General features: G+C 41.6%; 1 protein-coding gene and 1 long non-coding RNA gene across 9 annotated transcripts in view; one reads left to right on the forward strand and one right to left on the reverse strand.

Annotated features, from left to right (window-relative positions):
* The window catches only part of bbg (PDZ domain-containing protein big bang), a 209,318-nt gene that overhangs the window by 83,402 nt on the left and 113,043 nt on the right, over nucleotides 1–12,873 (forward strand). For all 8 annotated transcript variants that reach the window (XM_086974818.1, XM_086974817.1, XM_086974815.1 and 5 more), the window contains one exon: nucleotides 2,139–2,476. In XM_086974818.1, coding sequence (XP_086830944.1) covers nucleotides 2,139–2,476 — 338 coding nt within the window. The remainder of the gene's footprint in view (nucleotides 1–2,138; nucleotides 2,477–12,873) is intronic.
* LOC147754444 (uncharacterized) lies at nucleotides 2,095–10,777 on the reverse strand. The gene is made up of 2 exons (XR_015317064.1): nucleotides 9,424–10,777; nucleotides 2,095–2,473 (listed from the first exon to the last, which is right to left on the reverse strand). It is a non-coding gene; the product is annotated as an uncharacterized LOC147754444 (long non-coding RNA).

The following is a 12,873-nucleotide window of genomic DNA, read 5'->3' on the forward strand; positions in this document are numbered from 1 at the left end:
GTAGTATCCGTTCAGTTTCTGCCGATATACGAGCCGATACAAGACCTAAACTACAGATTTTTTGCACAAAGTTGAAAATTACAAAAACTAGAGGAATTGAGTCGGCAAAAATGTGAGATGACAAAAAGCAAGAGTTAGAGACAGCTGATTAGTTGGACATCCGGATGCATCGTCAACGCCGGCCTAAACAACGGTAGCAGACCTGGCTGGGCCTGTGCAGATGGTAAGAGCCTGGCCCCAGATGTGGCAGCATTTGTCGCCTTTGCAATAGTTATACGAGCGCAACCGCGGTTGTAGACTGCCCACTCCATACTTGCTGAGTCGACTCGGTTCGTGCATAAATAACTAGACGGTGTCGGCAATCATTTCACAGTCGACTTGATTCCGGTCAGCGACGATGGCAGCTCTGACGGCCACGTCTTTTCTTTAACTTTTGCTGTAACCATCCGTTGCAGCTGCGACTTTCTGCCTCCGTCCATCTGCAACACGTCCACCACCGCTTCTACTAGAAGCAGATCCGCAGTGATGCAATTACGACTGCAATTGGCATGGCGACTATAGACATCGATGTCAACGTTGTCCTTTATCAACAATAAGCGAATCTTGCTTCTCCGCTATTGAAGGCTTCCGGACGATCTCTGGCCATTGTTCATCGGCGTCTGCTTGGAGAAATCCCCCGACTTCCCTCGCCCTCTAAAAACTTTTTGAACGGGTGGCTCGCAGATGGCTGCGTAGATGGTGTTTGCTCCGATTGCCCTGCGAACAGCGGGTGACCCGCGAAAATTTTGTACCCGGGTGGCCCTTCTGGTTGCATATACAGCAGCCCACTCATTGAACAGCAAGACAACGCTAGCGAAAAACGGAGAGCCGCCACGGTGGGCGGCAGGCACAAGAAAAGTCAACTGACTGTCTTGTCAGGTCGTGGACAAACTTCAGTTAGTGCTTCGCGTCGGTTTTGTCGCGATTCTGACAGAACTTTAATGGCAAGTTAATAGATTTCTGGTGCCTGTTTGATTTCTGTCTACGACACTGGTAGTCATATGATCGGCGGTGACTGGGGTACGACCTAGGATTAGCTTTGTGAACGAAAAATGTTTGACAGACTGAAAATATCACAAGGAAACGTTGTAACTATGCTTATCTGTTTTCAAAGCACAGAAGATCGTTGACATTGTCAACCTTCTAAGTGACATTGAGGCGTGACTGGCATTTTAGGCACGTTTTGTTCCGGCCTATGTGCCTTCCCTATGTATGGGCAGTGACATTAATCGTAACTACAAATATTTATAGCGGGCATCATTGAAAAATTTCAAAAGGATAGAAACCCGCCGAAGTTTAAAAAACACTTAATATCTCCATTATTATACTGAGCGGAATGGAATATAATTTGTAAATTTTACATCGGACGATGAAGCCTCGTTTCCCACGGTATGTTAGACAGGTTATGATCAACGTGAATCAACTGTGTAGCGATATGTTTCTTCAGTGAGTGTGTACAGTTCCAGCAATCTACAGCGGTTTAGATCCGTTCCCCTCGTACAAGGACCAAGAAGCCCTGTCATTGCAAAAACACATGAGATAATAAAGAGAAACGCCGGTCAATAGAAATCATGAAGCAGATATTTATGGTCCGGAAAAGCAGCTCATTTTCGCACGAAAAAAAATTAAAACCAAAATTGTTAAATACATTTTTAATATATAAACACGTCACTTATTACTTAACCGATTAGGATCTAATTTAATTAAGGTTAAAGGAATGCATAGTCAGTGTACTGACAGAAACAGACTCACACAATCTACATAGCAGTATCTGAAGTTCAATTTATTCAGGTGTAACGTGTAATGAACCCTGCTGATATCGCTTGTTTAGTAAACCTGATTAATACTTATAAAGAAAAAAAGCTACAGAGCTTTAGAGCTCTCAAAAGTATGCGTGCAGCCGCTTTTGCAAACTAAATAGGTCGCCATGGCTCAGACAACGACATATTTGCTATTATTTAATAGATAAAACCGCCTCGCTATCGCTGGTAGCACTTGTAAGACCTGCTATAGATGATATAGCCTTACTTAACAAGGATAACTCAAGCGAAAACATAAGCGTAATAATCACTTTATTTACATCTGTGTTCGTCTTTTAGACCGACTCTCCTAGACAAACCAGATTTAAAGGCCTGTACTCCTATAGCTCATGGTGATCAGCTATTCTCTACGGAAGATTTCAATGACATCAGTACCTTCGAAGGCCTCGAGCGTCGCTCGCCTTCAGGCGACTCGTTTAACTCCTCATCATCTTCTCAATCGGCTGATTCGGTTGTCGATGCCGGTTCCCCGTCGCCACCATCCACCGGCAGCCCAGTTCTAAATCGTTTCAAGGAAAATTCAGTGACTGTGCAGGAGCCTCGTCAGGAATCAGCTAAAGAATCGCCGGAACTAAGGAGCTTAGCACCCGTTTGCCACCGTCACGAACCGGAATCTGGTAAGTCCTCATCCATAACGCAATTATCGTGAATATAAAGCCATTTTTTTATCCGTTAATAAGGTTCTATTACCAGAATTGCCCATATAGCGTATACGCCTATTAGTCATGACTGTTATTAGCATTTTTGCCTTGTACATTAAAAACATATGAACGATCATAACATATTACGTATTTCTGGTATACATTCGTCCAATATGGCATTATTGTATAACCAATAGAACAGGACGAATCCCAGGGGTCACTAATAATTTTGTTACTCCTTTATCGTGTATCTCATGACCCAACAAACGGCTATATCTTCCAATATGCATAGCGCTCCTTTTCTAAGACAAGGCTTTAATCTAAAACCTGGAATGTACCTGATGTTCGATACTGTTTGCAACTGTTTTATGCAAAAAGAAGACTCGAATTTGTCATCAATCGGTGGACCGATTTTTCATGCGCTCTATACTGCTTTTGTCAAAGTTTCGGCCAAACAAAAACAATCTTTCATTTAAGAGAGGAGTAAGTAATTACACCTAATTAAGATCAATGGCAGCGAAGTAGACCTTCGCGCTACCAGCTTCCTTCTGTGTACTATTCGCACAATATTACTTATTCGTGCATGCAAAACGTATGGTTTTAAAGTACTTTACACAGATAAACATGATAATGAAGATGAAAGTAACGATGAGCGCTGTATGATTGTCGTCTTATAGTACGACACATGAAGGTTTTAAATGACAGAGAATAATTAAAATGCTCGAAATTGATCGGCGGGGTGTTTTAGCGGGCAGCGAACACCAAATCGCCGAACTTAGAATTAAAAAAAATAAAAGCGTGAATTTTGCCTTGCAAATAAAATTGTGGGATTCAGACAGCTGATTCTTTACACAAAAGACTGTCCATAATAGAACCCAGCTAATTTTCTACATGGCATGGATAAACATTTTGACGTTTATGTCTAAGGGTTTTATTCACTCTTACTTAATACTTTACAATATATATATATATATATATACAATATGCTGCTTGCTTAAGCCCGTTTCGAATTTACTATGCTACTCATATTTTGACTCAATTCATTCGTAGCAATGTCCTGTGCGGTCAAGTCATAATACCAAAAAGTTCATATCCCACACACTCTTTGCATTGTAGCCTGCAAAAAGGTACAGCTTCCCCAGCAGTCCTTTAAGCATTATGTGCTTCAGAGAGACTTCAAACATGTGAGAGGTATGACACTATTGAACTGTCTTCGTGCTTTAGGAAAAGCACACAATTAAATGGACTCAGTAAGAGTGCCACTGCTAATAGCTTGTACATATGCATGTCATTGCTTGTCCAACAGCTTGGGGGTAAGGTTCGTGGAGGGGGTGTGACAACATGTTAATAAGACAATCTTCCACATGAAAGAATAAGGAAATTCCTAACAGCCTTTTAACATCGACACTTCAAAGAATTCGGTGAGATCGAAAACGTCGCTTTGATATCACCACAATAACACACTCACACTTCTCCATAAAATCGTTAGCGCTTAAAATTCCATTTCTACGCGTTTGTCGTCACCTCGTGCAGCCTATAAATTACTCTAGACAGATCAGAAAAGCGAACGATAAGCCAACTGGGTCAGCCTGATTATGTTATATCACCCAATACAAAAGCGGTGGATCGCATTATAGTACTATAACCTTCGATCTTTCTTCGCCAACTTTTTTTCGTTGTCGCGCGCGAACAGATATACACACTTTGTTCCGACATGCTTTTTTACTTTGATTTTTTTTCTTGTGCGTTACACGGACCTCCTCATCAATTCGTCGTTTCATTTCGACAACTATCACCAGGTTATATATTTATTTATCAAGGTCAATCGGCACGAAAAACAACGATCGTGACTGGTTTTGAAATAATACCGCTCTATTTTAATTGCAACATAACTAGATGGACGTGTCCATTGCTCACACTTATATCATTACGATATAATTCATTTGCAGAACCGAGCTTCACACTGGTACAAGTCGTATTAGAGAAGTAAACGAGTGAACGACATTACTATTACTGTTATTATAATAATTTCGTTCGCAGATATGTATCGTACTATTTGGCTTTTAGCTGAACTCATTCATTCATTGCGTTTTCCTGATCTGCCTGTGTATTCTTGTCTCGCGTTATGACTTGTCACATTTGTGGGTCATCGATGATGAGCTTTTCTATAACCACTCTACAATAATTTGAGCTACGACTAGATTTGTACAGGTTACACAAACGAGGGCTGTGACTGTGTGATGGACGACACTATTGCTATTGATGAAAAACGTCGGTGGTAATCACGGAAGTCCGTAAAAATAGCCGCCATCGCTGATCATTTGCGTCTTAGCCGCGGCTGCTTAACACTGTGAAACAGCAAAAACTGTTAAATATTGGTACCAACAGGGGGAAAACAGTGCAGAAACGCAGATGTTTTGTATCTTGATTATCGCTGCCGTTGAATTCACTACACACGCGGCTACCATAAGGAAGTGAAGCCTTCAATCGCCTGTTCCTGGCCTAATCCACGCTGTTGCCTGCAGGGTTTACAGAGCAACAGAATGCATATAAGGTGCAATTACATACGCATATTATAGGCTATCACATGCTTTAGAATGACAATAACAGTGATAGTATAGTAGTGCTTATCAATAGTGATTATAGTCATAAATTCGGGTTCATGTTTACTAACCCCGTTGAACGTGATGAGCCGTTGGCTGAACGCGGCGCCGCAACGTAAAGTATTGCGCAATGTGACTGGATGACGTTTCTGCGTGAGGTAGACCTTATATATAGTTGTAGCTATGATTTTTGTTTTTGCATGTCTGAATAACACCTCCTATCTATTAGTTATTTGCTGTTATTGTAGAATAACTTCATTAATCTGATAGCCCCATTCATCTGGCCACATATGTCTTGCACACACAGTCAGAGAACACAACTCATGTTACCCTCTGTGCTCAGCATTGACCGCGCTCACCATTATGACTGGGTCACACCCGGAAAAACAGAAATTAATAACGTACGTTATTATATATACATATATGGGCATATATGTTTGAGCGAGGCCAACTGCGAAACAACAGACAGCCAATGACGTTAGCAAAGCCCCTGCGAACCGAAAGGTCAGAAAGTGAAAATAGTTATATCACGCCCAATAAACCGAAGTTCGACCATTTGACCGGCGCGAGCCACCGGACAAGACTAGGCAACTGAGAATTTAAGGATATAAAGCGTTTGTTTTGGTTTGTACGTCAAGCCATGATCTTTCATAAGTTACAAAAAGAAACACCAGCATCGATTGGGAGCCACCTACACAAATGTTCAAGTAGTTGTTGATGCTGGGTCAACGCGATACTGCCTCGTAGATGTCACGCTTCTAGAAGAGTCGGTTTTTGGTAGCGATGACGGCGACAACCAGGACAGTTTTTGATTTCGCATACAAAACTCTTCACCGAATCTACAAACGTAACGTCTGGTATAATAGCTGAACATAGTAGGCTTCCTTGTACAAGACAACGAATAGCTGATGCTAAACGGCGCGCGACGTCGATAACCGTGTACATAGAAGGGAATGTTTGACGTTTGAATATATTCAAATTTTACCGCCTTCGTCGGAGAGGACCGAGTAGCGGGTGATGCTCGAGTTACCACATTTAGATTATGTTGATTTAATTCAGTCACTTTGTGTTCTTCTCTAAAGAACGGAAGCAGTCGAGGCGATAACGGAGTCAGCGATTTCTTTACGTTGTAATTAGCTAATTATATAATTATGCTGACGTGAAACATGCATCACTGAAGCATATTCGTTTCGGTCGGAGCTGTGGCGAAGAAACGACAAGGCTGGAACGATACCGGCCAACACTGATACTTCATCTCAATATCACTGACAATGAATAAACAATTTATTATAACACTAGAATAGTCGAAATCGGGTTATGAGAAGCATGAAAAGAAGAAAAGTGAACACAGGGAAAAAGCGGAGGGTGGGATAGCAGTACCGCTTGGTAATTTGTACTAATAAAATGCACGTAACTAAGATGAATATTAATACAATAATCATAATGTTTTATGTAATGCATTCGTCAGACGGCCGATCTCAGAGCGCTGGCTCATGCAGAAGGAAACACATTACTTCATTGTTATTACTACTTTTACTACCTAGTCTTTAGGCGGGTCACGAAAGGGACTGTTTGTGTGGGTGGGTGTAGGAACATAGAACAGATTTAAATAATGGATCTTTCGTATCACTTTCATGTTAAATAGATAGGAATGAGGCTACTGGCTCATATCGTTTATTACTAATGGTAGTTGAAACGATCCGAAACCCAATTCTTTTTTCCAGACCCAGAGATCGGTACAGAGGTATTTGCCAGGAGACATGAAGTAAAACTTGAACGCCTCTGAATGAACATAGCAATGCCCAATGGAGCTGGAATTATCATTGACACAGATCGACTTAAAAACAATATGTTCTGCGAAACGTCCTCTAGTGGGTCTCTCTCTGTGGAAAGCCAGCATCCATACGTAAAGATAACGGCCTAACCGTGTCTCTTTTCATTTCTATTCACTTTCCAATGGTGTATTTCTTTTAGCACACACCTGAAGCGCTGATGAAGTAGTTTTGCTAGTCCTTGTTACTAGGTGGTAGGGTATATTTTACTATAATAAATAATAGTCAAAGGTGAAATTGAACTAATAGTAAAATGTATATTTTGACCAAAATGAATTATACACTAGCACAGGAAACCTGTTTCGGCGCCGTTGCTTTTGAAAATATATGGTTGGCGTTCTGTCGGAGACGATCGCAATCTACAATTTCGTTACCATATCAATAAATTGCATTGGAAAGAGAAGCTTAGGCTCTTCGACAGCTGTCTTATCCAAGCGACAAAGCCTTAAACTGCTACCTGCTAACCGCCCGAGCTAAATGCTTTTTGAGAAGGTTAAATGAAATTCGAATAGCGATCAACAATAGCCGCGATCCATCGCTGTCTACGCGTCCCTAGCAGAAACGACCGTGGGGAAGCCTTATATTATGTACATATACTGTACCACTTGTTCTAAGAGATCCCCACTGAATGCATATCGCGCAAACGTCGATCGCGTCGACAGTCGCCAATCATTATTCAACGTTCGATTTAAATTCGCGCGCAACTTATATCGACCAGTGTGAATGCGAAATACGATCGCTTATCGCATTAGAAGTATAGAAATACGCGGAGTCGCTATTGAAGCAACGGCGTGGAATGCCACACCACAACGTTCGAGTTGTTCTAACTGGCTATTATTCGAATAATACCGAAAATATGGCCGACCGAAGATACGATTGTCGCTGCCAACATAATAGGATTTTCTGTCGGGATCATGGGCGGAGGTTGCTGTGTAAACCGTATTGCCACCGTTGTTGTTAATAGTTTATGGAACAGATTTGTTCATCGGTATAATTTTTTTTCTAATCAATGCTGCTTTGAATTGGCTGGGATCGATCGTACTTCGTTATGTGCTCGTAGCTTTTCAATACTGAACATGAACTACTTGAGGTATTTTATCTGTAGGCAACATCGTCGCCGTGGCTGCGGTGGCAACACGAAAGATTCAAACAGAAGCAGTGAATTCAGACTCCTGGTACCAGTAGGTGAATAGATTGTCGTTCCTGGTCTTCCTTTTTCATTGGAACGTATCGTGGGGGAGGGAGTATCGACTAACGATCTCGCAGCTTCTCCATTCGATGCGTTAGCTCGAGTTACGTACTCGTCTAGATAGGTACCTCGAACTAGCTTGAAATTCATATACAAATGTAGAATATTATTATTATATGTGAGTGTCTGGTTAATTAGAAAGCACGTCACTCTAGCCATTTTTAATCACGATCGCTGGACAAGACACTCCGCGTGGAAGCTCATTTGTGTAAAGCGTATCTTTTTCCAAGCCAGGCAGGGGCCGATTTAGCAGCTGCATTGAAGAAGAGCGTTAACTTGCTTTCGTGTGGAGTTCAACCGTACTTCTCCTTGAAGCTCAAAAGCAATTGTATAGATAATGTCGTCAATGTAGTAGACTGACTAATCGTCAATAAATTTCACAGTCTGGAGAGAGTAGTCACTGATTTCGAATCAATAGCGATAAATGGGTTTTGTAGAATCTTTTGAAATGCAAAAAGCGATATATGTTTGCTCTTGTTAAACAAACAAAAAGATCTATGAATAAAGCGCCTGATCTATGTTTGATTTATTGGAAATGGCATTTTAGACAGATTTGTGATCTCAACGTTTTGTACAACGTTCCCGGCTCCGACCAATAAACCACAGAGCTATATCGGTTGTTTATTGATTCCGTCTGCAGTTCCGACGAGTCCCGCCCCCCTCATGCTCGACTTTGTTAAAGATCGAACATAACGCCCACTCAAGATACGAAAAATAACCACCTTCATGCTGATATCATCCATACTGCATCAAATGTAATCACAAGAACAGTAAAACAGCTTCTGAACAGTAACAGTTCGTATGACTGTTCTGGACCGCTGCTCTCCGTAGAATAGTGGCCGATTTCTAGCGGGATCGCACATCGATCGCCTTTTACGCCCCATCGTGAAGATGGGATTTACACTAACTGTAATATATCTAACGCAGAATAGAAATCTTTGACAGTGTTCATCCGGCTGATGGGTCAGAAACACCGACACCGGCCAGCCTCGGCAATTTCACTGGGCTGTAGTGCGCATCATCGACTGCGATGACCTCCCAACAAAAACAACAATAACCACAACAGCAATCACGGTACAACTACAACCCCAGAGTTAATCTGCAAGCCGAGAGGAGCCGCACTACGCAACACCTCGACGAATGGTAGTCGCCATAATAGAAACACCAGCAATCATAATCATGGGAGGCAAAAAATAACAGCCACAGCAACAGAAAGTTCAACCTTATCAATATACGTACGTGGATATTTGTGCGGAGTTGCGACGTGACAATGAATAAACGTCGCCGAAGCCATCGCCACTTGCAAGCGCACGTAAAAATCAAATGGCCAACTATAGCACTGTGGGCGATGGTGGCACACCGGCCAAATAGGCTGGCTGGCTACACGATCAATCTTTGCTTCATCAGAAAGTGAAATGGCGGCCCGGCTGGTTTGCCTGGTGGTTGTCTACGCTAGCGGCTAGCAAGAGGAGGGCGGCCATTTGGAGGATGCCATATTAAAAGACACCTTCATCTTCATTTCGCTATTAACTGAGCCGCAGTTTTCCCTATAGTTGCCGAGAAAGCGGTAAACGTTCTTCGCACTCACAGTTGTGACCGCGCGGTTCGTGATGCTGCCGGTTCCGTTGATGCTGATTTGTCTACTGCTGCAGGTTTCCTGCGGTTTCTAAAATCGGATCGTTTTGTGCTGCCGCTGATGCGGGTCCTGCAGGGCTCTGCTCACAGATAGCCATTAAGCAGTGTCAATGTAATGAATAGGAAAAAGCAGGGAGCTGATCAAAGTTCTGTTGCGCGGTGCTGATAGCTATCGTTGTTGTTGTTGTTACTATTGTGCATTGTTCATTTTGTTGAAACTTTTTATATTTTTTTTCTGCAACACGTTTTACTGGCGTGCCGGTACGCTCATCTATAACGAGAGAGTAAACCTCAGGACACGATATTAGGCCATGGATACTGATCAATGAGGGAGGAAAACTAATACAAAACATGAAGAAGACGGAAATAGAGGTTGAAAGCCAAAAAGAAGCAAAGAGTAGTCCTGTAACAGAGCAACATCTGTGAAAATGATGTGACGCCGCTGGCCTTTGAAGGATCGTGAAAACATTTGTATTTGCTATTTTTTGCATTCCGTTAAACCTAACATTAGCGCAAATATAATATTTTGTCGATTTAAAGGAATAATTAGTTAAAAACAATGGACCGATAAAAAAACCAAGAATTACTATTTTTTAAATGCTTTATGTAGAGGGAAACAGACTGAATTTGGGAACGAAACTATATTTTCTCAACAAAAGCTCGACTGTGTATTTCAAAATGGTATTCATAACTAGTCGGTAAGATAGTGATGCTGAGATGCAAATAATTATTTATCACATTCATTGTGAATACCTACAGCGCAGATAATACTGTTAATTATAATTAATATAATTAATTATAATAATCAAAGTATTCACATTTGATATCTGGACTGGTTATTCTTTTTTGCAATGGAGAGGAGCAAACAATTATTTAGCTTGGAGAAAAAATCAACCGTCTCCATATTGTAGCTCTTGATCCTGTCAAAACAGTACACATTAATAAGAAATAAGAAATGTTTTTTTCAAAAACTTACAGAACTCCATAGATTAACTTAGTTGCTAGCAGATACATTGTCATATATATATATATATGAAAAAGATAGAAACTGTACTAGTTTCTATCTTTTATTCCTTTTCAATGGGACGATTTTTTAGCGTCAGTTATCGCACTCCAACTGGGCGACAATCTTCCGAGTGAACCTACACACATACAATAAATAAGCTAATCGATAGGAAACTGCACGTGTGCTCAAAGTAATAGGAGATACAACAATAACAATGGCTCAACGCGAACAAAGCTGACATGTTACAACAGTAGACAAGTTATTTGGTGCTCGGTCTCGTATCCGCTTAGAACAGTGTAGATAAATGTCATACTCAGATTCCTCTTCGGGTCGAACGGAGTCAAACTATCGATGCTAGGCTATTATCCAACCAACATACGAAAAACCCAGTGGACGAAGAGTGATTCTTTCACAGATAATGATCTAACAGGGTCAAATATCTCCGTTGGGCGGGTTGCAGTCTGTGAGACCAATGTCGTTGAATAAAGCAGCCGCAGCTGCCGCTAGTTTAAGGCCATGCGTTGAAGGCTACCATTATATATATACTAAGATACCATTACGGAGCCATCTGCTGCTCTCGATTAAGCAATGCGTCTCGCACCTTGGGCCCCCTGGACAGTCGGTGGCGTTTGCGTCGATTGATGAGTCATCCGTTGCGATTGTTGTTGTTTTGTAGCTGAAGCTGTTGTTCAACTCAAGCAGACAGAATGACGGCGCTTATGTCGACCGCGTTTTGGCTGCAAAGCCTCCGCCAAAACTGTAGGGAACTGTTTGTCACCTGAGTCGAATTAATGTTGCTCCGGTAAACAGTACCGACTATGCTAACTAAAGTTATGTGAGCTGGTATGCATCGTTGATCAAGCGAATGCGCGATAGCGGCGGCAGCAGCATCAGCGATACTATGAAAATGTGGGATACAGTCAGCGAGCATCAAAATGGTCATAACACATGTAACATTGCTTGCCCAGTAAAGCGGAAGACACATCTACTATTCGCAAATAGAGATGCACAATACGATATGTATAAAGTGATATTACTTCCATTGCGAACTTCACCGATCACCAATGGTCCAGAAGAAGAGAGAAAGAGCAAGGGTAAACGAGATAAAATCGGTGGCGTGGGACTCTAAATATAGCCTATTCAACATCGACGTATTTGTCAGAATAACCTCGTAGCCATAGTTTATTATTAGCTCATAAAATAGCGAAAGAGCGTCCAAGCAGTTAACGCAGACGGTACAAGGCACGTGCGTCAAATGGTGTCGAGTGGCGAATTTGGACGTCTATTACGAGCGTAGGAAACGTTTCCGAAACTTAGTCGTTGTTCCGCCGATCACATACTGAAGTAATCCGTTCTAGCCATGCCTTATGCGATCTTGTTAAGGCGACAGATCCTCTTTACCCAACCATTTCTTTTCTGAACTCCACTTTATTCTTCCTGTTCAAAGAATTGTTCTTGGAAAAGTGGCCACGTGTAACAACGGCTATATCATTGATAACGATAGTATGGCTTCGGCTTTCGACTGTGCCGGCGACGATTTCACTGGTGTCAATTGAAGAGGATTCGAGTTCAGTAATCCATAGCGCAAGGACGATGAAAAAGAAAGGCAGGCAGTAAACTAAAAGTAAATGATTCGACGGGTAAAAAGCGAAAAAAAAAACGCTTCCATAGAAAAATAGTTGCTAGCGAAACAATAGCGATGCCTGTGCTTTTAGGCGTATTGATATTTGCTTCGTTGTGCTATTTCGTCGATTTTTCCATGCGGAGGTTTCATTTCAGAGACAATGAACGATAGATAGACAGCAACTGGTACCGACACGAAAAACTAATCAAAAAACAGATCCGACATTGAAGCGGTTGGGCACCCACGCGTGAGAACAGACCCAAAAAAAAATGCAAGGAATAGCAGCCTCGGAACTACTAGTAAGAGTCAAGAATTCGGAGGAACTGTTGTTTCTTTTCTGCTCTATTTCAAACTAGGGGGTATCACACAAATTTCTAATAATAGTAATAATGTAGTAGGTTAAACTGAAAGACACTGTTGACTG

Source organism: Varroa destructor, unplaced genomic scaffold (genome assembly GCF_002443255.2).
Source record: "Varroa destructor unplaced genomic scaffold, Vdes_3.0 BEIS01000007.1, whole genome shotgun sequence".
Lineage (NCBI taxonomy): Eukaryota > Metazoa > Arthropoda > Arachnida > Mesostigmata > Varroidae > Varroa > Varroa destructor.